The sequence below is a fragment of the Oncorhynchus mykiss genome, chromosome 21, assembly GCF_057628025.1.
Source record: "Oncorhynchus mykiss isolate SJ-2025 chromosome 21, ASM5762802v1, whole genome shotgun sequence".
In the NCBI taxonomy this organism is placed as follows: domain Eukaryota; kingdom Metazoa; phylum Chordata; class Actinopteri; order Salmoniformes; family Salmonidae; genus Oncorhynchus; species Oncorhynchus mykiss.
Window position 1 is genome coordinate 47,489,087 of NC_143042.1, and position 27,004 is coordinate 47,516,090.

The 27,004-nt window shown below is 42.2% G+C and overlaps 1 protein-coding gene across 5 annotated transcripts in view; it reads left to right on the forward strand.

Moving 5' to 3' along the window:
* Positions 1-27,004, forward strand: part of LOC110500717 (echinoderm microtubule-associated protein-like 3) — a 51,398-nt gene that overhangs the window by 6,780 nt on the left and 17,614 nt on the right. For 3 of the 5 annotated variants that reach the window (XM_036958162.2, XM_090214798.1, XM_090214800.1), the window contains exons 2-3: positions 24,456-24,629; positions 24,949-25,063. In XM_036958162.2, the coding sequence (XP_036814057.2) occupies positions 24,456-24,629; positions 24,949-25,063 (289 nt within the window). The remainder of the gene's footprint in view (positions 1-24,455; positions 24,630-24,948; positions 25,064-27,004) is intronic. The other 2 variants (XM_090214799.1, XM_090214801.1) reach the window with 1 other exon arrangement.

Genomic DNA, 27,004 nt, shown 5'->3' on the forward strand with positions numbered 1-27,004 from the left:
AAAGGAGTTGACAAAGGGTGGGTGAAATGTGGGAAGTGTGTGTGTGTGTGTGTGTGTGTGTGTGTGTGCTGTCAATCCTTACTCTTGAGAGTCTGGGATGGAAAATAACCGTCACGTCTCGATTAAGACTGTTTCAACCACAATGAGGTAACAGTGATAAATCAGTCGAACAATCTGTTGAGGTTAGATTGCAAGTAAGGACTTTGGAGACATCAAGATAAGAAAATACAAAATTATTAAGAATCGAAAAAGCATCTATAAAACATAAAGATGGAAACGAAAACGTCCTTATAGCCATAAAACCGCTACTTTGACACCAATTCAAACCTCGATTAAAAATGACTTTTTCCTTTTAATTAAACTACAGTTCTTCAAAAAGTTAGCCTGGGCAAAATATTTCTGTTAAATGTTGAACCTTTTATTTATCTAGGTGAGTCAATTTCTTTACAATGACGGCCTGGCCAGTGATAACTGAAGTGCTGTGCAATAAAAAATAAATCAACTAAAAACATTAAATCACAGGACAAGACAGACATCACAACACAGAAGCACATGGACCTATGACAAACAAACGTCAATCCAGAACAGTTACAGCACAAGGAGAACAGATATCATACACACATCTAGATGATGTTTCTCTAATTTCCACTCTTTTCTGTGCCGAGTGGCCTGGGCCATCTGAGGTCTTGTGGGCGGTAAATGGCTCTACACCAGGGATCATCAACTAGATTCAGGCGTGGGCCTATTTTTATAGATTTGTTTTTCTTGAGCAGATGGTCGGGGGGGGGGCGGAACGTACAGTTCATACAAAGTATTTCAGACACCTTGACTCGTACACATTTCTTTACATTTTTTACCATTTATTTAACCATTATTTAACTAGTCAAGTCAGTTAAGAACAAATTATTATTTACAATGACGGCCTACTGGGGAACAGTGGGTTAACTGCCTTGTTCAGGGGCAGAACGACAGATTTTTACCTTGTCTGCTCGGGGATTTGAACCAGCAACCTTTCGGTTAATGGCCCAAAGCTCTAACCACTACGACTAGGCTGCCGCCCCAGTTCTTAAGTTACAGCCTTATTCTAAAATTGATTAAATAAAACAAAATCCTGATCAATCTACACACATTACCCCATAATGTCAAAGTCAAAACAGGTTTTTAGAAATTTTTGCACATTTATAAAAAATAAAAAACAGAAACCTTATTTACCAAAATATTCAGATTGTTTGCTATGAGACTCAATTGAACTCAGGTGCATCCAGTTTCCATTGATCATTCAATTGATTGGACATGATTTGGAAAGGCGCACATGCCAGTCTATATATAAGGTTCCACAGTTGACAGTGCATGTCAAAGCAAAAACCAAGCCATGTGTTCGAAGGAATTGTCCGTAGAGCTCCGAGACAGGATTGTGTCGATACACATATTTGAGGGAGTGTACCAAGACATTTCTCCAGCATTGAAAGTCCCCAAGAACTCAGTGGCCTCCATCATTCTTAAATTTAACAAGTTTGGAACCACCAGGATTCTTCCTAGAGCTGGCCAAACTGAGCAATCGGGGGAGAAGGGTCTTGGTCAGGGAGGTGACCAAGAACCCGATGGTCACACTTACAGAGCTCCAGAGTTCCTCTGTGGAGATGGGAGAACCTGCCAGAAGGACAACCCTCTCTGCAGCATTCCACCAAACAGGCCTTTATGGTAGAGAGGCCAGACGGAAGCCACTCCTCAATAAAAGGCACATGACAGCCCGCTTGGAGTTTGCCAAAAGGCACCCAAAGGACTCTGACAATGATAAACAAGATTCTCTGGTCTGATGAAACCAAGATTGAACTCTTTGGTCTGAATGCCAAGCGTCACGTCTGGAGGAAACCTGGCACCATCCCTACAGTGAAGCATGTGGTGGTGGCAGCATCATGCTGTGGGGATGTTTTTCAGCGGCAGGGGCTGGGAGACTATACAGGATCGAGGGGAAGATTAACGGAGCAAAGTACAGAGAGATCCTTGATGAAAACCTACTCCAGAGCGATTAGGACCTCAGACTGAGGCAAAGGTTCACCTTCCAACAGGACAACGACCCTAAGCACACAGCCAAGACAATGCAGGAGTGGCTTCGGGACAAGTCTCTGAAATGTCCTTGAGTGGCCCAGCCAGAGCCCGGATTTGAAACTGATCAAACATCTCTGGGGAGACCTGAAAATAGCTGTGCCGTGACGCTCCACATCCAACCTGACCGAGCTTACTTATGTAAATGTGATATTTCATTTTTTTTTATACATTTGCAAAAATTTCCCCAAAACTGTTTTTGTTTTTTCATTATGGGGTATTGTGTGTAGATTGATGAGAAACAAATCTATTTCAGAATAAGGCTGTAGCGTAGAAAAATGTGGAAAAAGTCAAGGGGTCTGAATACTTTCCGAATGCACTCTAATTACAAATAATTTGTGGACTGCAAATTGACTGCAAGAAGCCCAAACATGTATAATGTTTGACTAAAACATAATCGTTTCAAACCTTGCTTACATTTTGTTTTTTGATCACGATTTCTTAAATCAAAATCACTTGGGGCTGATTTCCTGATGTGTTTACAGTGTGTTATATAATGTCCATTATGCTCAGAGAACTTGGGGGTCCAAATATAACCATCCGCGGCGTAAAGCGGAATTGTGTTGTTTTCTTTTCCTACCAGTATCGTTGTTTATCAGTTTTCATCAGTGTGAGGTTATGGTTCTGATATTTCTTGGTAAAATGGCGTCCAACTCTATACAAACAGTGGCTTAAACTGATCCCTGGAATAACAGTTTGTTGAGGCGTTGTTTGAGTTGGCGTGGCTTTCATAAAGTCACCATAAATAATGAATGGAGAATGTAGTTGTGTATTTTACTACTTTTAGCCAAGTACTGCTTCGTCAAGAAACTATTTCCAGCTTTACGTGATTTTAAAATGGATTGAGGGAGAGAATGGATGTGTGTATGATGAGAGAAAGGAACAGAAAGCCAGAGAGAAAGGAATAAAAAGAGGAAGATGTGAGGAACATTCAATCAGACCAGATACCACACTCCACTCCAGCACTCCAGATTGCTTCCAGCCGCGTCCAGTTCAGTCGTTGTGCATGTGTGTGTTCCTCTCCAGCTTCCTTTGGGACTCACCCGCGGGCCTTGGCTTGTCATGAGAAAAAAGTTGTAACGACAGAAAAAATAGAAGCTTGGAAATTTGTGACAAGGCAGCTGGGTCCGTGTTTCCGTGTGTGTGTGAGCAAACAACCCTCTCCAGTGTTCATTATTGCGCTAGACGCAGGTCTGGGCTATTCCAGTCATCGAGGGCCTGATTGGTGTCACACTTTTCCCCCTATCCCTAGCAAACGCAGCTGATTTTAAACTAATTGCATTCTAAACTGATGATCATGATTAGTTGATTATTGGAATCAGGTGTGTTAGCTGGGACTGGGGCAAAAGTGTGACACCAATCAGGCCCCTGAGGACTGTAGTTGCCCAGGCCTGCTCTAGAGGAAACATAAACCCCTCTTCCTTTTCACTTCCTGGACATTCTATTCCCATCTGTTGCTCCGGCTCCCGTTCACAACCATAAATACCATACCTCCCCTAAAAACAGACCAAGAACACAAACCACTAATTACTTCCCGATGTGTTCAGGAGTGCTATTGGCTACGTTCTTGAACGTCCCCCTGAAAGATGGGTTGTGCCTAAGACTGCAACAGTTCCTTCAGTTCACAATAGAATGAAGAATGATAAGGTATCGTACAGTAACCAATTTCCCCTTTGAGAGTGCAGACCTGCAGTACCTGCTGCAACAATGCAATGTACAGTAGTTCTGCAAGTTCCCAACTGTGCCTTTTGTACCTGCAAGTGGCCAGCAGTGTACCTTTTTTATAATGGCTACGGTCTCACCCTTTACGTACCACACTGCTTTTGTAGGTACAGTGCCTTGCGAAAGTATTCGGCCCCCTTGAACTTTGCGACCTTTTGCCACATTTCAGGCTTCAAACATAAAGATATAAAACTGTATTTTTTTGTGAAGAATCAACAACAAGTGGGACACAATCATGAAGTGGAATGACATTTATTGGATATTTCAAACTTTTTTTACAAATCAAAAACTGAAAAATTCGGCGTGCAAAATTATTCAGCCCCTTTACTTTCAGTGCAGCAAACTCTCTCCAGAAGTTCAGTGAGGATCTCTGAATGATCCAATGTTGACCTAAATAACTAATGATGATAAATACAATCCACCTGTGTGTAATCAAGTCTCCGTATAAATGCACCTGCACTGTGATAGTCTCAGAGGTCCGTTAAAAGCGCAGAGAGCATCATGAAGAACAAGAAACACACCAGGCAGGTCCGAGATAATGTTGTGAAGAAGTTTAAAGCCGGATTTGGATACAAAAAGATTTCCCAAGCTTTAAACATCCCAAGGAGCACTGTGCAAGCGATAATATTGAAATGGAAGGAGTATCAGACCACTGCAAATCTACCAAGACCTGGTCGTCCCTCTAAACTTTCAGCTCATACAAGGAGAAGACTGATCAGAGATGCAGCCAAGAGGCCCATGATCACTCTGGATGAACTGCAGAGATCTACAGCTGAGGTGGGAGACTCTGTCCATAGGACAACAATCAGTCGTATATTGCACAAATCTGGCCTTTATGGAAGAGTGGCAAGAAGAAAGCCATTTCTTAAAGATATCCATAAAAAGTGTTGTTTAAAGTTTGCCACAAGCCACCTGGGAGACACACCAAACATGTGGAAGAAGGTGCTCTGGTCAGATGAAACCAAAATGTAACTTTTTGGCAACAATGCAAAACGTTATGTTTGGCGTAAAAGCAACACAGCTGAACACACCATCCCCACTGTCAAACATGGTGGTGGCAGCATCATGGTTTGGGCCTGCTTTTCTTCAGCAGGGACAGGGAAGATGGTTAAAATTGATGGGAAGATGGATGGAGCCAAATACAGGACCATTCTGGAAGAACACCTGATGGAGTCTGCAAAAGACCTGAGACTGGGATGGAGATTTGTCTTCCAACAAGACAATGATCCAAAACATAAAGCAAAATCTACAATGGAATGGTTCAAAAATAAACATATCCAGGTGTTAGAATGGCCAAGTCAAAGTCCAGACCTGAATCCAATCGAGAATCTGTGGAAAGAACTGAAAACTGCTGTTCACAAATGCTCTCCATCCAACCTCACTGAGCTCGAGCTGTTTTGCAAGGAGGAATGGGAAAACATTTCAGTCTCTCGATGTGCAAAACTGATAGAGACATACCCCAAGCGACTTACAGCTGTAATCGCAGCAAAAGGTGGCGCTACAAAGTATTAACTTAAGGGGGCTGAATAATTTTGCACGCCCAATTTTTCAGTTTTTGATTTGTTAAAAAAGTTTGAAATATCCAATAAATGTCGTTCCACTTCATGATTGTGTCCCACTTGTTGTTGATTCTTCACAAAAAAATACAGTTTTATATCTTTATGTTTGAAGCCTGAAATGTGGCAAAAGGTCGCAAAGTTCAAGGGGGCCGAATACTTTCGCAAGGCACTGTACACATATTGAAATGGAACTCTTTATTTAAGGTTGTACTAGTGGTGGCAGTTTTAATGGTTAGCATTAGCAACAGCAGCGGTAATAAAACCAGGCAAACCTTAAGTACTCTGAACAAAAATATAAATGCAACATGTAATGTTGGTCCAATGTTTCATGAGCTGAAATAAAAAATCCCAGAAATGTTCCATATGCACACAAGCATTTCTCCATTGCCAAGATAATCTATCCACCTGAGACGTGTGGCATATCAACAAGCTGATTAAACAGCATGATTATTACACAGGTGAACCTTGTGCTGGGGACAAAAGGCCACTCTAAAATGTGCAGTTTTGTCACACAACACAATGCCACAGATGTCTCAAGTTTTGAGGGAGCGTGCAATTGGCGCATGCTGACTGCAGGAATGTCCACCAGAGCTGTTGCCAGAGAAATTAATGTTAATTTCTCTACCATAAGCCGCCTCCAACGTCGTTTTGGAGAATTTGTGAGTACATCCAACCGGCCTCACAACCGCAGACCACGTGTAACCATGCCAGCCCAGGACCTCCACATCTGGCTTCATCACCTGTAACTCGGTAAAATCTTTGAAATGGTTGCATGTTGCATTTATATTTTTGTTCAGTGTATATTACATTGTAATTTATGCGATGGCTCAAGATTCTGTCCACATTCTTGGCTTCATCTTTCAAGCCCCCTTGGGATTTGATTTCTGACTCATAGCCACGTTTGCTCAGATCTGTGAGTTTTGGCATTTAATGCTAGTCTTGTTCCATTCGCCACAGATAATAGCAGTAATACTGTATAATAACTTAATTTCTGTGTTTATTTAAATATGATAACTATACTGACTAAAGACCCATTATTCAGAGGTGCAGGCCCACACAATCTAAGATAAATCAAGACAACCTCTACATTATACACATTGTCATATGATTTTTGTCCTGTGTAAAGTTTGCGTGAGTCCTTTTGTATATGACGTTAAGCCTCTTTACTGCAGAAACACTCTGGGTTTGGATTGTGGGAGTGTTGGTGCTTTGTGTGTGTGTGTGTGTGTGTGTGTGTGTGCGCGCTCGTGCGCAAAAACGAGGCAGAGAAAGTGAGAACGATTGCATGGAAGAGTCTGTCTGAATTGGGAGGTAAATAAAATAGATCATGTTTCAGTGATCATTAACAGTACACATAGTCCATTGTAATCTCTTCTCTCTCCCAGCTGTTTCTCATATCTAACTGTTAAAATTTTCGGCCACAAGTCTCAACTTCATGCTTTGCAGTTGATCGAATCAGCCGAGGTTTGCCAAAAAGGATGGGAGTTGAAAGACTGAAAAGGAATCTCTTCCATGTTGCTGGCTTTTCATTTTTGTTTCAAGTCAGTGGATTGGAACAACCCATTCCATCGAGATAGGCCTAAAATGTAAATACTTGTGTTCTATTTAAAGGTGCAGTATGCAGAAATAACTACGCCATTTCCTAGTTTCTGTTTGTGACAAAACAAGCAGTCATTCTGTAGAGAATTATTATACCATCTAAACAGCTGTGAAATATATTTTCCATAACAAAAATATTATATTTTCAGCTGTTTGAAGTAGAGTTTGACCGATTATGAATTTTCAACGCCGATACCGATTATTAGAGGACCAAACAAAGCCGATACCGATTATTAGAGGACCAAACAAAGCCGATACCGATTTATTAGAGGACCAAACAAAGCCGATACCGATTATTAGAGGACCAAACAAAGCCGATACCGATTATTAGAGGACCAAACAAAGCCGATACCGATTATTAGCGGACCAAACAAAGCCGATACCGATTATTAGAGGACCAAACAAAGCCGATACCGATTATTAGAGGACCAAACAAAGCCGATACCGATTATTTGGGCGATTTTGAAATGTTTTATTTTTTGATTTTAAGAAAGGCATTGATGTTCATGGTTAGGTACACATTGGAGCAACGATACGAACCGCATCAATTATATGCAACGCAGGACACGCTAGATAAACTAGTAATATCATCAACCATGTGTAGTTAACTAGTGATTATGATTTTTTTTTTATAAGATAAGTTTAATGCTAGCTAGCAACTTACCTTGGCTTACTGCATTCTCGTTACAGGCAGTCTCCTCGTGGAGTGCAATGAGAGGCAGGTAGTTAGAGCGTTGGACTAGTTAACTGTAAGGTTGCAAGACTGAATCCCCGAGCTGACAAGTTGAAAATCTGCCGTTCTGCACCTGAAGGAGGCAGTTAACCCACCGTTCCTAGGCCGTCATTGAAAGTAAGAATGTGCTCTTAACTGACTTGCCTAGTTAAATAAATATTAAATAAAGGTGTAAAAAAAAATTGGGGCAAAATCGGTGTCCAAAAATACAGATTTCCGATTGTTATGAAAACTTGAAATCGGCCCTAATTAATCGGCCATTCCGATTAATCAGTCGACCTCTAGTTTGAAGCTCGTCTGAAAAAACGAAAGTAAAAAAACACAAACTAAACTTAAGGATAGAAATAGCGCACATAGAAGAGATCAACTGTTTCTTAGACATGCTTTCAATGAGAATGACAGATCTATGACTCGCATTTATACGTGAATTTGGTCGGGTCGCCCAAAACGTTAGATATTGCAGCATTAATTCTGTATCCCATACTGTGTTGTTTAGTATACACCCTGAGATTAGACCTCCTCGTTGGTTTATTATCTCTAGGCCGCAGAGCATCTACTCTTCACGGTGCTGGCGAATGTCAACATTCTTTAGTGCCCTAACTCAACCACTTGAGTCAGGTGTTTCCTGTCCTTGATTAGAGATTCTTGCTCTCCTGCTACATTCAAGACCTCTTCAAACAAGTGTGTGAAGTCACGTGTTTGCCTATCTATGTCATCATGACCAAGTTCATTGAATTCAGCTACAGTTCGCCTCAGCGTGGAATTTAAACGGCAAGAATATTATGTATGTAGTGTTATCAAAACCACAGAATAGTGCGTAACACTGCATTCTCTCATTTCATGTATTGTTCACTAACACTCGCACTTGTCTTTTTTTCCTTTTACTAGCACTGACTTCGCTGATAGTACATTTTTCCTCAATAAAGTTGCTATGGTTGTGATATGTGGTTGTTACGCCTAGCTACCTGCACTAACTATAAGTTGCGCTGGATAAGAGCGTCTGCTAAATGACTCAAATGTAATGTAAATGTATTCCTGTATCATCTTCCATAGCTGCTGTTGTTCTGTCTGTGGTGTGTTTCCAGTGAGAGGCTTGGTCTGGCGCTGTAGACGGCTGGTTCAGTCTCGGATTGAACACAGACAGCAGAGAGAGTCTTCCTTCCGGCAAGGCTCAATGACCCCATTGTGTATGGACTGGAGCTATGGTTCTGGTTGTCGTGTGGGTGGGTGTGTGTGGTGGGTGTGTGTGGTGGGTGGAGTGAAGCCATGGTTCTGGTTTCAGAGATTGCATACAAAAGTGTGCGGGTGGGTGTGCGGGCGGGTGTGCGGGCGGGTGTGCGGGCGGGCGGGTGTGTGTGTGGGTGTGCGGGCAGGTGTGCGGGTGGGTGTATTGATTTGAAGCCATCACTGGAAACTGAAAATATATATATTTTTCTTGCAGGCTTCAAGGCGAGGGATATTTTCATGCTTTCAAGTCGTTAAGCGGAACTGTTTCTCCTCTGGTGATGGTTTGCATGTTCGCTTGGCCACTGCATTCTTATCCAACTGTTTAAAGTGTCCTTTTTCCTTACGAGCCAAACCAGGCAAAACAGTCAAGTGCTCTAGGATCTTTTAGGAAACGCTTCACCCAGTGCTCACTAGTAAGTAGGTGAGAGGCACTCAGTGAGAACCACTCCTCCTCCCAATGGAAATGAGCACACTTGGAGTAACAAATACTTAGTATCAACAACAATGACTGTTAAATGATAGCTTAACTGCTACAGTGGATGGATTCAGTAGCAGCATAGGTTATACCAGCTGTGGTGACAGTAGGCAAAGGGTTAGGGAAAAAGTAAAGAGAAAGTATCATGCTGTGGGTCACTTGCATACCATTAAGAAAACGATAAGATCCGTGACTTGATTATGAGAATTTCCAGTTTTGGGGGATTTTCGCAAAATGTAATCCATAGAATGGCCTTCTGGAGGAAAGGTTGTTGACAATATTTTACATTTTGTATCTAAAAGCATAATTTAGAAATAATTTATCAAAGTTTGCATATTTATTATACATCAGCCAGGGCTCCTTTAAGACTCCATTAAGTTTTATTTGTAGGTGCTACAAAGCATAAAGTGGTGTCATATGAAGCTTTACCGCTTGGGCTGTAATAGGAGTAGTATTTTGATTTCAATTTGTAAAAAATAACATTAATTTAAGATGGCCGACCGTTGTTTTCAACGGAATCTACTCACATTCGCATACCACCGTTTGGTGGTTGCTGCCATCTTCCTAGATCCAGTTTTACTGGGACAACTACGCCTGCACACTAGCAGTGTTCATTTTGGCACTCTTTTGATTTGGTCAGTTTGACCAAAATATCATTGTCTTAGTCACATTTTTGTAGTTATATGTAGTTGAATAGTTATTTGGTCTAGTTATTGTCAATGTTGAAAACAGTTTATTCAACTAAATGCCCTTTCTTTTTTGTCATAGTTTAGTCACATCTTATTTTTATTGCCTCATTAAGCTATAGTAAACATACAGTGCCTTAGGAAAGTATTCAGACCCTTTGACTTTTTCCATAGTTTGTTACGTTACTGCCTTATTCTGAAATGTATTAAATTGTTTCCCCCCCATCAATCTACACACAACACCCCATAATGATACCACAATACCCCATAATGATACCACAATACCCCATAATGACAAAGCAAAAACAGGCTTTTAAACATTTTTGCAAATGTATACACAAAAAATAATTATCACATTTACACAAGTTTTCAGACTCTTTACTCAGTACTTTGTTGAAGCACCTTTGGCAGCGATTACAGCCCCGTGTCTTCTTGTGTATGATGCTACAAGCTTGGCACACCTGTATTTGGGTAGTTTCTCCCATTCTTCTCTGCAGATCATTTCAAGCTCTGTCAGGTTGGATGGGGAGCGTTGCTGCACAGTTATTTTCAGGTCTCTCCAGAGATGTTAGATCGGGTTCAAGTCCGGGCTCGGGCTGGGCCACTGAAGGACATTCAGAGACTTGTCCCGATGCCACTCCTGCGTTGTCTTTGCTGTGTGCTTCGGGTCGTTGTCCTATTGGAAGGTGAACCTTCGCCCCAGTCTGAGGTTTTGAGTGCTCTGGAGCAGGTTTTCATCAAGGATCTCTCTGTACTTTGCTCTGTTCAATAAATCAAATGTATTTATAAAGCCCTTCTTACATCAACTGATGTCACAAAGTGCTGTACAGAAACCCAGCCTAAAACCCCAAACAGCAAGCAATGCAGGTGTAGAAGGTTTGGAAAAACTCCCTAGAAAGGCTGAAACCTAGGAAGATACCTAGAGAGGAACCAGGCTATGAGGGGTGGCCAGTCCTCTTCTGGCTGTGCCGGGTGGAGATTATAACAGAACATGGCCAAGATGTTCAAATGTTCATAGATGACCAGCAGGGTCAGATAATAATAACCACCGTGGTTGTAGAGGGTGCAACAGGTCAGCACCTCGGGAGTAAAATGTCAGTTGGCTTTTCATAGCCGATCATTAAGAGTATCTCTACTGCTCCTGATGTCTCTAGAGAGTTGAAAACAGCAGGTCTGGGATAAGGTAGCATGTCCGGTGAACAGGCCAAGGTTCCATAGCCGCAGGCAGAACAGTTGAAACTGGAACAGCAGCACGACCAGGTGGACTGGGGACAGCAAGGAGTCATCAGGCCAGGTAGTCCTGAGGCATAGTCCTAGGGCTTAGGTCCTCCGAGAGAAAGAGAGTGAGAAAGCGAAAGAGAGAGAGCATACTTAAATTCACACACCGGATAAGACGGGGGAAATACTCCAGATATAACAGACTGACCCTAGCCCCCTGACCCTAGACCCCGACACAAACTATTACAGCATAAATACTGGAGGCTGAGACCGGTGGGGTCGGGAGACACTGGCCGATGATAACCCCGGACAGGGCCAAACAGGCAGGATATAACCCCACCCACTTTGCCAAAGCACAGCCCCCACGCCACTAGAGGGATATATTCAACCACCAACTTACTATCCTGAGACAAGGCCGAGTATAGCCCACGAAGATCTCCTCCACGGCACGAATCCAAGGGGGGTGGCAACCCGGACAGGAAGACCACATCAGTGACTCAACCCACTCAAGTGATGCACCCCTCCTAAGGACGGCATGGAAGAGCACCAGTAAGCCAGTGACTCAGCCCCCGTAATACGGTTTGTGGCAGAGAATCCCAGTGGAGAGGAGGGAACCGGCCAGGCAGAGACGGCAAGGGCGGATTGTTGCTCCAGTGCTTTTCCGTTCACCTTCACACTCCTGGGCCAGACTACACTCAATCACATGACCTACTGAAGAGATGAGTCTTCAGGAAAGACTTAAAGGTTGAGACCGAGTCTGCGTCTCACATGGATAGGCAGACCATTCCATAAAAATGTACCTCTATAGAAAGCCCTGTCTCCAGCTGTTTGCTTAGAAATTCTAGGGACAGTAAGGAGGCCTGCGTCTTGTGACCGTAGCGTACGTGTAGGTATGTACAACATGACCAAATCGGAAAGATAGGTAGGAGCAAGCCCATGTAATGCTTTGTAGGTTAGCAGTAAAACCTTGAAATCGGCCCTAGCCTTAAGAGGAAGCCAGTGTAGAGAGGCTAGTGCAATGTGATTAAATATTTGTGGGGTTTTGTTTGTACACCTGCCTCTTGAGGATTCACCACAAGTTCTCAATGGGATTAAGGTCTGGGGAGTTTCCTGGCCATGGACCCAAAATACCGATGTTTTGTTCCCCGAGCCACTCAGTTATCACTTTTGCTTTATGGCTCGATGCTCCATCATGCTGGAAAAGGCATTAATTCGTCACCAAACTGTTCCTGGATGGTTGGGAGAAGTTGCTCTCTGAGGATGTGTTGGTACCATTCTTTATTCATGGCTGTGTTCTTAAACAAAGTTGTGAGTGAGCCCACTCCCTTGGCTGAGAAGCAATGCCACACATGAAGGATCTCAGGATGCTTTACTGTTGGCATGACACAGGACTGATGGTAGCGCTCACCTTGTCTTCTCTGGACAAGCTTTTTTCCGGATGCCCCAAACAATCGGAAAGGGGATTCATCAGAAAAAATGACTTTACCCCAGTCCTCAGCAGTCCAATCCCTGTTCCTTTTGCAGAATATCTGTCTGTCACTGATGTTTTTCCTGGAGAGAAGTGGCTTCTTTGCTGCCCTTCTTGACAGCAGCCCATCCTCCAAAAGTCTTCGCCTCACTGTGCGTGCAGATGCACTCACACCTGCCTGCTGCCATTCCTGAGCAAGCTCTGTATTGGTGGTGCCTCACAGCTGAATCAACTTTAGGAGACGGTCCTGGTGCTTGCTGGACTTTCTTGGGCGCCCTGAAGCCTTCTTCACAACAATTTAACCACTCTCCTTGAAGTTCTTGATGATCCAATAAATGGTTGATTTAGGTGCAATCTTAATGGCAGCAATAACCTTGCCTGTGAAGCACCTTTTGTGCAAACCAATGATGACAGCACGTGTTGCCTTGCAGGTAACCATGGTTGACAGGAAGAACAATGATTCTAAGCACCACCCTCCTTTTGAAGCTTCCAGTCTGTTGTTCAAACTCAATCAGCATGACAGAGTGATCTCCAGCCTTGTCCTCGTCAACACTCACACCTGTTTTAACGAGAGAATCACTGACATGATGTCAGCTGGTTCTTTTGTGGCAGGGCTGAAATGCAGTGGAATTTTTTTGGGGGGATTCAGTTTATTTGCATGGCGAAGAGGGTCTTTGCAATAAATTGTAATTAATCTACTCACTCTTCATAACATTCTGGAGTATATGCAAATTGCCATCATACAAACTGAGGCAGCAGACTTTGTGAAAATGAATATTTGTGTCATTCTCAACTTTTGGCCATTTAGTGCTTTATCCGGGTAGCCGAAAAATAGAGCATTGCAGTAGTCTAACCTAGAAGTAACAAAAGCATGGATACATTTTTCTGCATAATTTTTGGACAGGAAGTTCCTGATTTTTGCAATGTTACGTAGATGGAAAAAAGCTGTCCTTGAAACAGTCTTGATAAGTTCATCAAAAGAGAGATCAGGGTCCAGAGTAACGCTGAGGTCCTTCACAGTTTTATTTGAGACAACTGTACAACCATGAAGATTAATTGTCAGATTCAACAGAAAATCTTTCTTTCTTGGGACCTAAAACTAGCATCTCTGTTTTGTCCGAGTTTAAAAGTAGAAAGTTTGCAGCCATCCACTTCCTTATGTCTGAAACATAGGCTTCCAGGTAGGGCAATTTTGGGGCTTCCCTATGTTTCATCGAAATGTACAGCTGTGTCGTCCCCATAGCTGGTGGTGATCGATGGTATCAATAGCAGCACTCAGTTCTAGGAGCACGAGGACAGATGCCATTAAAAGGTCATTTACCACCTTCACAAGTGCAGTCTCTGCTATGATGGGGTCTAAAACCAGACGGAGGCGTTTTGTATACATTGTTTGTCTTCATGGAGGCAGTGAGTTGCTGTGCAACAGCTTTTTCCCAAAAAATTGAGAGGAATGGGCGATTCGGGGATAGGACGATTTTTTATATTTTCTGGTTCGAGGTTTGGCTTTTTCAAGAAAGGCTTTATTACTGCCACTTTTAGTGAGTTTGGTACACATCCGGTGGATAGAGAGATGTTTATTATGTTCAACCTAGGAGGGCCAAGCACAGGAAGCAGCTCTTTCAGTAGTTTAGTTGGAATAGGGTCCAGTATGCAGCTTGAAGGTTTAGAGGCCATGATTATTTTCATAATTGTGTCAAGAGATATAGTACTAAAACACTAGTGTCTCTCTTGATCCTAGGTCCTGGCAGTGTTGTGCAGACTCAGGACAACTGAGCTTTTGAGGAATACGCAGATTTAATTGAGGAGTCCGTAATTTTCTTTCTAATGATCATTATCTTTTCGTCAAAGAAGTTCATGAATTTATCACTGCTGAAGTGAAAGCCATCCTCTGTTGGGGAATGCTGCTTTTTAGTTAGCTTTGTGAAAAATAGGATGATCGAGCAGCAGTGAGGGCTCTTTGATACCGCAAGCTAGTCAGGAGACTTCCAGTTTGGTGTAGCGCTATTTCCGGTCCAATTTTCTGGAAGCTTGCTTCAGAGCTTGGGTATTTTCTGTATACCAGGGAGCTAGTTTCTTATGACAAATGTTTTTTGTTTTTAGGGGTGCGACTGCATCTAGGGTATTACACAAGGTTAAATTGAGTTCCTCAGTTAACCACCTAACTGATTTTTGTACTCTGATGTCCTTGGGTAGGTTGAGGGAGTCTGGAAGGGCATCTAGGAATCTTTGGTTTGTCTGAGAATTTATAGCACGACTTTTGATGCTCCTTGGTTGGGGTCTGAGTAGATTAGTTGTTGCGATCGCAAATGTAATAAAATGATGGGCCGATAGTCCAGGATTATGAGGAAAAACATTAAGATCCACAACATTTATTCCACGGGACACTGCCACAAAGTATGACTGTGGCAGTGAGTAGGTCCGGAGACATGTTGGACAAAACCCACTGAGTCGATGATGGCTCCGAAAACCTTTTGGAGTGGGTCTGTGGACTTTTCCAGGTGAATATTAGTCACCAAAAATTGTAATATTATCTGCCATGACTACAAGATCCGATTGGAATTCAGGGAACTCAGTGAGGAACGCTGTATATGGCCCAGGAGGCCTGCAAAATAGTAGCTATAAAAAGTGATTGAGTAGGCTGCATAGATTTCATGACAAGAAGCTGAAAAGATGAAAACAGTTTTTTTGTGAATTGAAATTTGCTTTTGTCTATGTTAGCAACACCTCCACCTTTTGCGGGATGTTCAGGGGATATGGTCTCTAGTGTAACCAGGGGGGCGAGGGCTCATTTAACACAGTAAATTCATCAGGCTTAAGCCATGTTTCAGTCAGGCCAATCACATCAAGATTATGATCAGTGATTAGTTCATTGACTATAACTGCCTTGGAAGTGAGGGATCTAACATTAAGTCACCCTATTTTGAGATGTGAGATATCACAATCTCTTTCAATAATGACAGGAATGGAGGAGGTCTTTATTCCAGAGAGATTGCTAAGGTGAACACCGCCATGTTTAGTGTTGCCCAAACTAGATCAAGGCACAGACACAGTCTCAATGGGGAAAACTGAGCTGACTACACTGACTGTGCTAGTGGCAGGCTGGCTAACAACCTGCTGCCTGGCCCTGTCTATGTTAGTAGATGAGATGAGAGCACCCCTCCAGCTAGGATGGAGTCTGTCACTCCTCAGCAGGCCAGGCTTGGTCCTGTTTGTGGGTGAGTCCCAGAAAGAGGGCCAATTATATACAAATTCTATCTTTTGGGAGGGGCAGAAAACAGTTTCCTCTTTGCCTCGATCCTGACTAGACTACCAGTCCCTGCTGCTTTAAAACTTTCTCACAGCATGATGCTCCTACCACCATGCTTCACCGTAGGGATGGTGCCAGGTTTCCTCCAGACGTGATGCTTGGCATTCAGACCAAAGAGTTGATTCTTGGTTTCATCAGACCAGAACATGTTGTTTCTCATGGTCTGAGTCTTTAGGTGCCATTTGGCAAACTCCAAGCGGGCTGTCATGTGCCGTTTACTGAGGAGTGACTTCCGTCTGGCCACTCTACCATAAAGGTAGAGCCTCCCTGACCAAGGCCCTTCTCCCCTGATTGCTCAGTTTGGCCGGGCGGCCAGCTCTAGGAAGCAAATTTCTTCTATTTAAGAATGATGGAGGCTACCCACCACTGCGACCTGTACGCTCTCGTTGGCTGGCCCTTACTTCATACTCGTCGCCAAATCCACTGGCTCCAGGTCATCTACAGGACCCTGCTAGTTAAAGCCCCCCCTTATCTCAGCTCGCTGGTCACCATAGCAGCACCCACCTGTAGCACGCACTCCAGCAGGTATATCTCTCTGGTCACCCCCAAAACAATTCCTCCTTTGGCTGCCTCTCCTTCCAGTTCTCTGCTGCCAATGACTGGAACGAACTACAAAAATCTCTGAAACTGGAAACACTTACTGTATCTCCCTCACTAGCTTTAAGCACCAGCTGTCAGAGCAGCTCACAGATTACTGCACCTGTACATATCCCATCTATAATTTAGCCCAAACAACTACATCTTCCCCTACTGTATTTATTTATTTTGCTCCCCATTATTTCTATTTCTACTTTGCACATTCTTCCACTGCAAATCTACCATTCCAGTGTTTTACTTGCTATATTGTATTTACTTCGCCACCATGGCTTTTTATTTTTACATTTACCTCCCTTATCTCACCTCATTTGCTCACATTGTATATAGACTTATTTTTCTACTGTATTATTGACTGTATGTTTGTTTTACTCCATGTGTAACTCTGTTGTTGTATGTGTCGAACTGCTTTGCTTTATCTTGGCCAGGTCGCAATTGTACATGAGAACTTGTTCTGGTTAAATAAAGGTAAAATAAATAAATAACGCAAGGTATAATTCAATGGTAATAGAATATGTAAGAATGGACTGACTATGTTTGAAAGCAAAAGTCGAATTGATAACATTATTGGTATTAGATTTTAATAATAGCAAGCTAGGACTGATGGTTATCTAAACTAGCAAGTCTGTTTGTTTGGTTTTCAAGGCAACTACTGTCCCGTCTCTAGTAAATTTGCGCGCTACCTCAGTGGATGTTTTAACATATTTTTACCTGCAAATGAAAACATTTCCAGTGGCAAATGTTCTAAATTATAGCCATGGTGTAAAAGGGATAATCAACTCAGGGCTCTATGCGTTCTCTGGAAAATAACGAACGACGTAAAAGGTGGGTTCCGCTACGCGCTATAATGAACGAGGTGGAATAGCGCGTCGTGGAACCCACCATCCACGTCGTTTGTTTGTTTTTTCTCCAGAGAACGCATAGAGCCCTGAGTTGATTATTCTTTACTTATTATATTCTACGGAGCCATTTACTTTGTTACTATTCTTTATTTTTGTTGTTGCATTGTCGAGAAGGAAGTAAGCATTTTGTTGCGTAACCCATGTATAAGACTAATACATCCTGAAACGTTAAACACACTAAAACATAGCAAATGTGGTCAAACAACGCTGAAAGTACTGTAGGCCGCACTAAAAACAAGCTGCAGTTGGCTCAGGGTCTGATCATTGTTCATATGACATTGCGACATACAGGAATGCTGTCTTCTTTGCTTTCAAATCTGAGGGAATTCGTTGGAAATGTAAACACACATGATCGAATAGACCCAATCCCAAAACGTACACGCATATAGATCAAATGTAAGTCTGTGGCGACTCATTAATATCCTAACAGACTCCTATCCTTTTGTTAAACACCACCTAATTATTAACAAGTCTTCCTACTGCAATGTCTCAGGAAATTAGCAGAAAACGTAGACATGTCCAGAATCATCATGGAATAGGCAGTCCCCACACGTGTGCACTACTTTAGAGAAAGTAGGTCTACTGACACTCAACAATCATTTTAGCTCAACCCTGTTCCCTAAACACAACCCGATGATAAACAATTAGAACATTCCACTCCTTTTTTTGCTTAGCTGCTGGAAATTGCGAAAGGTTGAGAAAACCAGAAACATATGCTTTAACTTCTTTCCTCCTAATGGTGGTAACAGTCTCCTGCCTTCTTTTACTAATGGTGGTAATAGTCTCCTGCCTTCTTTTACTAATGGTGGTAATAGTCTCCTGCCTTCTTTTACTAATGGTGGTAATAGTCTCCTGCCTTCTTTTACTAATGGTGGTAACAGTCTCCTGCCTTCTTTTACTAATGGTGGTAATAGTCTCCTGCCTTCTTTTACTAATGGTGGTAATAGTCTCCTGCCTTCTTTTACTAATGGTGGTAATAGTCTCCTGCCTTCTTTTACTAATGGTGGTAACAGTCTCCTGCCTTCTTTTACTAATGGTGGTAATAGTCTCCTGCCTTCTTTTACTAATGGTGGTAATAGTCTCCTGCCTTCTTTTACTAATGGTGGTAATAGTCTCCTGCCTTCTTTTACTAATGGTGGTAAGTCTCCTGCCTTCTTTTACTAATGGTGGTAATAGTCTCCTGCCTTCTTTTACTAATGGTGGTAATAGTCTCCTGCCTTCTTTTACTAATGGTGGTAAAAGTCTCCTGCCTTCTTTTACTAATGGTGGTAATAGTCTCCTGCCTTCTTTTACTAATGGTGGTAATAGTCTCCTGCCTTCTTTTACTAATGGTGGTAATAGTCTCCTGCCTTCTTTTACTAATGGTGGTAACAGTCTCCTGCTTTCTTTTACTAATGGTGGTAACAGTCTCCTGCCTTCTTTTACTAATGGTGGTAACAGTCTCCTGCCTTCTTTTACTAATGGTGGTAACAGTCTCCTGCCTTCTTTTACTAATGGTGGTAACAGTCTCCTGCCTTCTTTTACTAATGGTGGTAACAGTCTCCTGCCTTCTTTTACTAATGGTGGTAAAAGTCTCCTGCCTTCTTTTACTAATGGTGGTAACAGTCTCCTGCCTTCTTTTACTAATGGTGGTAAGTCTCCTGCCTTCTTTTACTAATGGTGGTAAAAGTCTCCTGCCTTCTTTTACTAATGGTGGTAACAGTCTCCTGCCTTCTTTTACTAATGGTGGTAAGTCTCCTGCCTTCTTTTACTAATGGTGGTAACAGTCTCCTGCCTTCTTTTACTAATGGTGGTAAAAGTCTCCTGCCTTCTTTTACTAATGGTGGTAACAGTCTCCTGCCTTCTTTTACTAATGGTGGTAATAGTCTCCTGCCTTCTTTTACTAATGGTGGTAAGTCTCCTGCCTTCTTTTACTAATGGTGGTAACAGTCTCCTGCCTTCTTTTACTAATGGTGGTAACAGTCTCCTGCCTTCTTTTACTAATGGTGGTAATAGTCTCCTGCCTTCTTTTACTAATGGTGGTAACAGTCTCCTGCCTTCTTTTACTAATGGTGGTAATAGTCTCCTGCCTTCTTTTACTAATGGTGGTAACAGTCTCCTGCCTTCTTTTACTAATGGTGGTAATAGTCTCCTGCCTTCTTTTACTAATGGTGGTAAAAGTCTCCTGCCTTCTTTTACTAATGGTGGTAACAGTCTCCTGCCTTCTTTTACTAATGGTGGTAATAGTCTCCTGCCTTCTTTTACTAATGGTGGTAAGTCTCCTGCCTTCTTTTACTAATGGTGGTAATAGTCTCCTGCCTTCTTTTACTAATGGTGGTAAGTCTCCTGCCTTCTTTTACTAATGGTGGTAACAGTCTCCTGCCTTCTTTTACTAATGGTGGTAATAGTCTCCTGCCTTCTTTTACTAATGGTGGTAATAGTCTCCTGCCTTCTTTTACTAATGGTGGTAATAGTCTCCTGCCTTCTTTTACTAATGGTGGTAAGTCTCCTGCCTTCTTTTACTAATGGTGGTAATAGTCTCCTGCCTTCTTTTACTAATGGTGGTAAGTCTCCTGCCTTCTTTTACTAATGGTGGTAATAGTCTCCTGCCTTCTTTTACTAATGGTGGTAATAGTCTCCTGCCTTCTTTTACTAATGGTGGTAATAGTCTCCTGCCTTCTTTTACTAATGGTGGTAACAGTCTCCTGCCTTCTTTTACTAATGGTGGTAACAGTCTCCTGCCTTCTTTTACTAATGGTGGTAAGTCTCCTGCCTTCTTTTACTAATGGTGGTAACAGTCTCCTGCCTTCTTTTACTAATGGTGGTAACAGTCTCCTGCCTTCTTTTACTAATGGTGGTAACAGTCTCCTGCCTTCTTTTACTAATGGTGGTAACAGTCTCCTGCCTTCTTTTACTAATGGTGGTAACAGTCTCCTGCCTTCTTTTACTAATGGTGGTAAAAGTCTCCTGCCTTCTTTTACTAATGGTGGTAACAGTCTCCTGCCTTCTTTTACTAATGGTGGTAAGTCTCCTGCCTTCTTTTACTAATGGTGGTAACAGTCTCCTGCCTTCTTTTACTAATGGTGGTAAAAGTCTCCTGCCTTCTTTTACTAATGGTGGTAACAGTCTCCTGCCTTCTTTTACTAATGGTGGTAATAGTCTCCTGCCTTCTTTTACTAATGGTGGTAATAGTCTCCTGCCTTCTTTTACTAATGGTGGTAAAAGTCTCCTGCCTTCTTTTACTAATGGTGGTAACAGTCTCCTGCCTTCTTTTACTAATGGTGGTAATAGTCTCCTGCCTTCTTTTACTAATGGTGGTAAGTCTCCTGCCTTCTTTTACTAATGGTGGTAATAGTCTCCTGCCTTCTTTTACTAATGGTGGTAAGTCTCCTGCCTTCTTTTACTAATGGTGGTAACAGTCTCCTGCCTTCTTTTACTAATGGTGGTAATAGTCTCCTGCCTTCTTTTACTAATGGTGGTAATAGTCTCCTGCCTTCTTTTACTAATGGTGGTAATAGTCTCCTGCCTTCTTTTACTAATGGTGGTAAGTCTCCTGCCTTCTTTTACTAATGGTGGTAATAGTCTCCTGCCTTCTTTTACTAATGGTGGTAAGTCTCCTGCCTTCTTTTACTAATGGTGGTAATAGTCTCCTGCCTTCTTTTACTAATGGTGGTAATAGTCTCCTGCCTTCTTTTACTAATGGTGGTAATAGTCTCCTGCCTTCTTTTACTAATGGTGGTAACAGTCTCCTGCCTTCTTTTACTAATGGTGGTAACAGTCTCCTGCCTTCTTTTACTAATGGTGGTAAAAGTCTCCTGCCTTCTTTTACTAATGGTGGTTAGTCTCCTGCCTTCTTTTACTAATGGTGGTAATAGTCTCCTGCCTTCTTTTACTAATGGTGGTAAGTCTCCTGCCTTCTTTTACTAATGGTGGTAATAGTCTCCTGCCTTCTTTTACTAATGGTGGTAAGTCTCCTGCCTTCTTTTACTAATGGTGGTAAGTCTCCTGCCTTCTTTTACTAATGGTGGTAAGTCTCCTGCCTTCTTTTACTAATGGTGGTAATAGTCTCCTGCCTTCTTTTACTAATGGTGGTAATAGTCTCCTGCCTTCTTTTACTAATGGTGGTAAAAGTCTCCTGCCTTCTTTTACTAATGGTGGTAACAGTCTCCTGCCTTCTTTTACTAATGGTGGTAATAGTCTCCTGCCTTCTTTTACTAATGGTGGTAACAGTCTCCTGCCTTCTTTTACTAATGGTGGTAATAGTCTCCTGCCTTCTTTTACTAATGGTGGTAATAGTCTCCTGCCTTCTTTTACTAATGGTGGTAATAGTCTCCTGCCTTCTTTTACTAATGGTGGTAACAGTCTCCTGCCTTCTTTTACTAATGGTGGTAATAGTCTCCTGCCTTCTTTTACTAATGGTGGTAACAGTCTCCTGCCTTCTTTTACTAATGGTGGTAATAGTCTCCTGCCTTCTTTTACTAATGGTGGTAACAGTCTCCTGCCTTCTTTTACTAATGGTGGTAATAGTCTCCTGCCTTCTTTTACTAATGGTGGTAATAGTCTCCTGCCTTCTTTTACTAATGGTGGTAACAGTCTCCTGCCTTCTTTTACTAATGGTGGTAATAGTCTCCTGCCTTCTTTTACTAATGGTGGTAACAGTCTCCTGCCTTCTTTTACTAATGGTGGTAATAGTCTCCTGCCTTCTTTTACTAATGGTGGTAACAGTCTCCTGCCTTCTTTTACTAATGGTGGTAATAGTCTCCTGCCTTCTTTTACTAATGGTGGTAACAGTCTCCTGCCTTCTTTTACTAATGGTGGTAATAGTCTCCTGCCTTCTTTTACTAATGGTGGTAATAGTCTCCTGCCTTCTTTTACTAATGGTGGTAATAGTCTCCTGCCTTATTTTACTAATGGTGGTAACAGTCTCCTGCCTTCTTTTACTAATGGTGGTAACAGTCTCCTGCCTTCTTTTACTAATGGTGGTAATAGTCTCCTGCCTTCTTTTACTAATGGTGGTAACAGTCTCCTGCCTTCTTTTACTAATGGTGGTAATAGTCTCCTGCCTTCTTTTACTAATGGTGGTAACAGTCTCCTGCCTTCTTTTACTAATGGTGGTAACAGTCTCCTGCCTTCTTTTACTAATGGTGGTAATAGTCTCCTGCCTTCTTTTACTAATGATGGTAACAGTCTCCTGCCTTCTTTTACTAATGGTGGTAATAGTCTCCTGCCTTCTTTTACTAATGGTGGTAATAGTCTCCTGCCTTCTTTTACTAATGGTGGTAATAGTCTCCTGCCTTCTTTTACTAATGGTGGTAATAGTCTCCTGCCTTCTTTTACTAATGGTGGTAACAGTCTCCTGCCTTCTTTTACTAATGGTGGTAATAGTCTCCTGCCTTCTTTTACTAATGGTGGTAATTCTCCTGCCTTCTTTTACTAATGGTGGTAATAGTCTCCTGCCTTCTTTTACTAATGGTGGTAAGTCTCCTGCCTTCTTTTACTAATGGTGGTAATAGTCTCCTGCCTTCTTTTACTAATGGTGGTAAGTCTCCTGCCTTCTTTTACTAATGGTGGTAAGTCTCCTGCCTTCTTTTACTAATGGTGGTAATAGTCTCCTGCCTTCTTTTACTAATGGTGGTAATAGTCTCCTGCCTTCTTTTACTAATGGTGGTAATAGTCTCCTGCCTTCTTTTACTAATGGTGGTAATAGTCTCCTGCCTTCTTTTACTAATGGTGGTAATAGTCTCCTGCCTTCTTTTACTAATGGTGGTAAGTCTCCTGCCTTCTTTTACTAATGGTGGTAATAGTCTCCTGCCTTCTTTTACTAATGGTGGTAACAGTCTCCTGCCTTATTTTACTAATGGTGGTAACAGTCTCCTGCCTTCTTTTACTAATGGTGGTAATAGTCTCCTGCCTTCTTTTACTAATGGTGGTAAGTCTCCTGCCTTCTTTTACTAATGGTGGTAACAGTCTCCTGCCTTCTTTTACTAATGGTGGTAATAGTCTCCTGCCTTCTTTTACTAATGGTGGTAATAGTCTCCTGCCTTCTTTTACTAATGGTGGTAAGTCTCCTGCCTTCTTTTACTAATGGTGGTAACAGTCTCCTGCCTTCTTTTACTAATGGTGGTAATAGTCTCCTGCCTTATTTTACTAATGGTGGTAACAGTCTCCTGCCTTCTTTTACTAATGGTGGTAATAGTCTCCTGCCTTCTTTTACTAATGGTGGTAATAGTCTCCTGCCTTATTTTACTAATGGTGGTAATAGTCTCCTGCCTTCTTTTACTAATGGTGGTAACAGTCTCCTGCCTTCTTTTACTAATGGTGGTAATAGTCTCCTGCCTTCTTTTACTAATGGTGGTAAGTCTCCTGCCTTCTTTTTGTGATGGAAAAGGACTTTGTTCAGTAAATTAGCAGCGTCAGAGTACCATGATGTTCAAGTAGCCTAAGTAAATATGTTTCTCTCCACTCATGAAGTGTCATCCCAACCTTTTAAATTGTAGACAGTGCTGGATGAGGCCATTAATGTTGGCTTTCTAGTCCGGAGGCGCATTTTCATGCAGAATGGAAGTCTCTTTTGAGGAATATTTCCTGGCTGTTAGCAGTATTTACAACACCAGGGTCATGTCTTACTGCTTGCATTTGTTTAGTTTTTCCATCTTGCATGTTATAGTTGTATCCAACCTATGCATTGGTATTGATAGTAGTACTTCACTTCTATATGTCATTTGTCTAGAGGACATTCCTATCTGCCAATTGAGTGACAGCATTGAGTTGGATATAGATTACCATTGGTTGTCCTTATTTTCCCCAATATCCACAAATGATCTGACAGCATGTGGTTCCATACTGTCTCCTGATTTGTTGTCATGGTCCGTCTGCACAGATGACGTGTCCGGGAGCAGCGCTGAGTACCCAGACCGTGTGTCCATGATGGAGGGGCGTCTGCAGGCACAGGAAGATGAGATCATGCTGCTGAAGTCATCACTGGCCGACGCGCTACGCAGGCTCCGCCTCCACGACCAGTTGATCCCCCTGCTTAAACAGCAGATCATCGCAGGTGGATGGCCAACCATCAGACCACAGTTGTACTCTTAACATTATTGTGCCCGAACTGTACTGTGCTGGCTTGGATATTTTCTTCACAGCACGGTTCCAGCAAATATCTTGAATGTTTAACCAGGCCGGTAAAGTGCAGCTCGGCTCAGTAGTGTGAAAAGGGTTGAAGATCAGTAGTGTGAAAAGGGTTGAAGATGATTAACTACAGTACACAAGCAATAAGCTGTAACCGATACATTATCCTACCCATGTCTTGTGCTTCTATGAAAATTCCATCCTTGCACTAAATGTGTGTGATTGTGTCCATTTTGTGCCCTCAGTAAACCCTGCAGCCTCCCGTGTCCTGAACCAGGTTTACTGCTCTGACGGTTTCTCCAGTTCCCGTAAACTGTCCTCCAGCTCAGCTCTGGACAGCCCCCGCCACCCTGCCACCAGGTACTGTGCCAGGCCAGTGCAGAGGGACTGTGGGCATGGAATGGGTTGGCTGGCATGTTTGTCCAGAGCCATATATGAAGATATGGCTCAAACATGATCAATGTGTGGAAATAAGGCATAGTTTGACAGTCTTTAGACTTCATGACCAGAATGTTACAGTTGAAGTCTGAAGTTTACATACACCTTAGCCAAATACATTTAAACTCAGTTTTTCACAATTCCTGACATTTATTCCTGGTAAAAATTCCCTGTCTTAGGTCAGTTAGGATCACCACTTTATTTTAAGAATGTGAAGTGTCAGAATAATAGTAGAGAGAATGATTTATTTCAGCTTTCATTTCTTTCATCACATTCCCAGTGGGTCAGAAGTTCACATCCACTCAATTAGTATTTGGTAGCATTGCCTTTAAATTGTTTAACTTGGGTCAAACGTTTCAGGTAGCTTTCCACAAGCTTCCCACAATAAGTTGGGTGAATTTTGGCCCATTCCTCCTGACAGAGCTGATGTAACTGAGTCAGGTTTGTAGGCCTCCTTGCTCGCACAGGCTTTTTCAGTTCTACCCACAAATCTTCTATAGGATTGAGGTCAGGGCTTTGTGATGGCCACTCCAATACCTTGACTTTGTTGTCCTTAAGCCATTTTGCCACAACTTTGGAAGTATGCTTGGGGTCATTGTCCATTTGGAAGACCCATTTGCAACCAAGGACTAACTTCCTGACTGATGTCTTGAGATGTTGCTTCAATATTTCCACATACCTTTCCCCCTTCATGATGCCATCTATTTTGTGAAGTTCCTCCTGCAGCAAAGCACCCCCACAACATGATGCTGCCACTCACGTGCTTCACGGTTGGGATGGTGTTCTTCGGCTTGCAAGCCTCCCCCTTTTACCTCCAAACATAGCAATGGTCATTATGGCCAAACAATTTTATTTTTGTTTCATCAGACCAGAGGATATTTCTCCAAAAAGTACGATATTTGTCCCCATGTGCAGTTGCAAACCGTAGTCTGGCTTTTTTTATTGTGGTTTTGGAGCAGTGGCTTCTTCCTTGCTGAGCGGACTTTCAGGTTATGTCGATATAGGGCTCGGTTTACTGTGGATATTGATACTTTTGTACCTGTTTCCTCCAGCATCTTCACAAGGTCCTTTGCTGTTGTTCTGTGATTGATATGCACTTTTCACACCAAAGTACGTTCATCTCTAGGAGACTGAACGCGTCTCCTTCCTGAGAGGTATGACGGCTGCGTGGTCCCATCGTGTTTATACTTGTGTACTATTGTTTGTACAGATGAATGTGGTACCTTCATGCGTTTGGAAATTGCTCCCAAGGATGAACCAGACTTGTGGAGGTCTACAATTGTTTTTTCTGAGGTCTTGGCTGATTTCTTTAGATTTTCCCATGATGTCAAGCAAAGAGGCACTGAGTTTGAAGGTTGGCCTTGAAAAACATCTACAGGTACACCTTCAATTGACTCAAATGACGTCAATTAACCTATCAGAAGCTTCTAAAGCCATGACATAATTTTCTGGAATTTTCCAAGCTGTTTAAAGTCACGGTCAACTTAGTGTATGTAAACTTTTGACCAACTGGAATTGTGATACATTGAAATAATTTGTCTGGTAACAATTGTTGGAAAAATTACATGTCATGCACAAAGTAGATGTCCTAACCGACTTGCCAAAACTACAGTTTGTAAACAAGACATTGTGGAGTGGTTGAAAAAATAGTTTTAATTTCTCCAATCTAAGTGTATGTACATTTCCGCCTTCAACTGTATGTAGGTAGGTAGGTAGGTAGGTAGGTGTGTATATTTATGTGTAACATTCATAGACTGTCTTTTTCATAGTCCTAGTCCCAATCTAAAATGTATTTAGCACCTAGCCTATTTTTACCTGCCTTGATTCAAAATGTACATTGTTTTTATTGTATATCATGTTTTC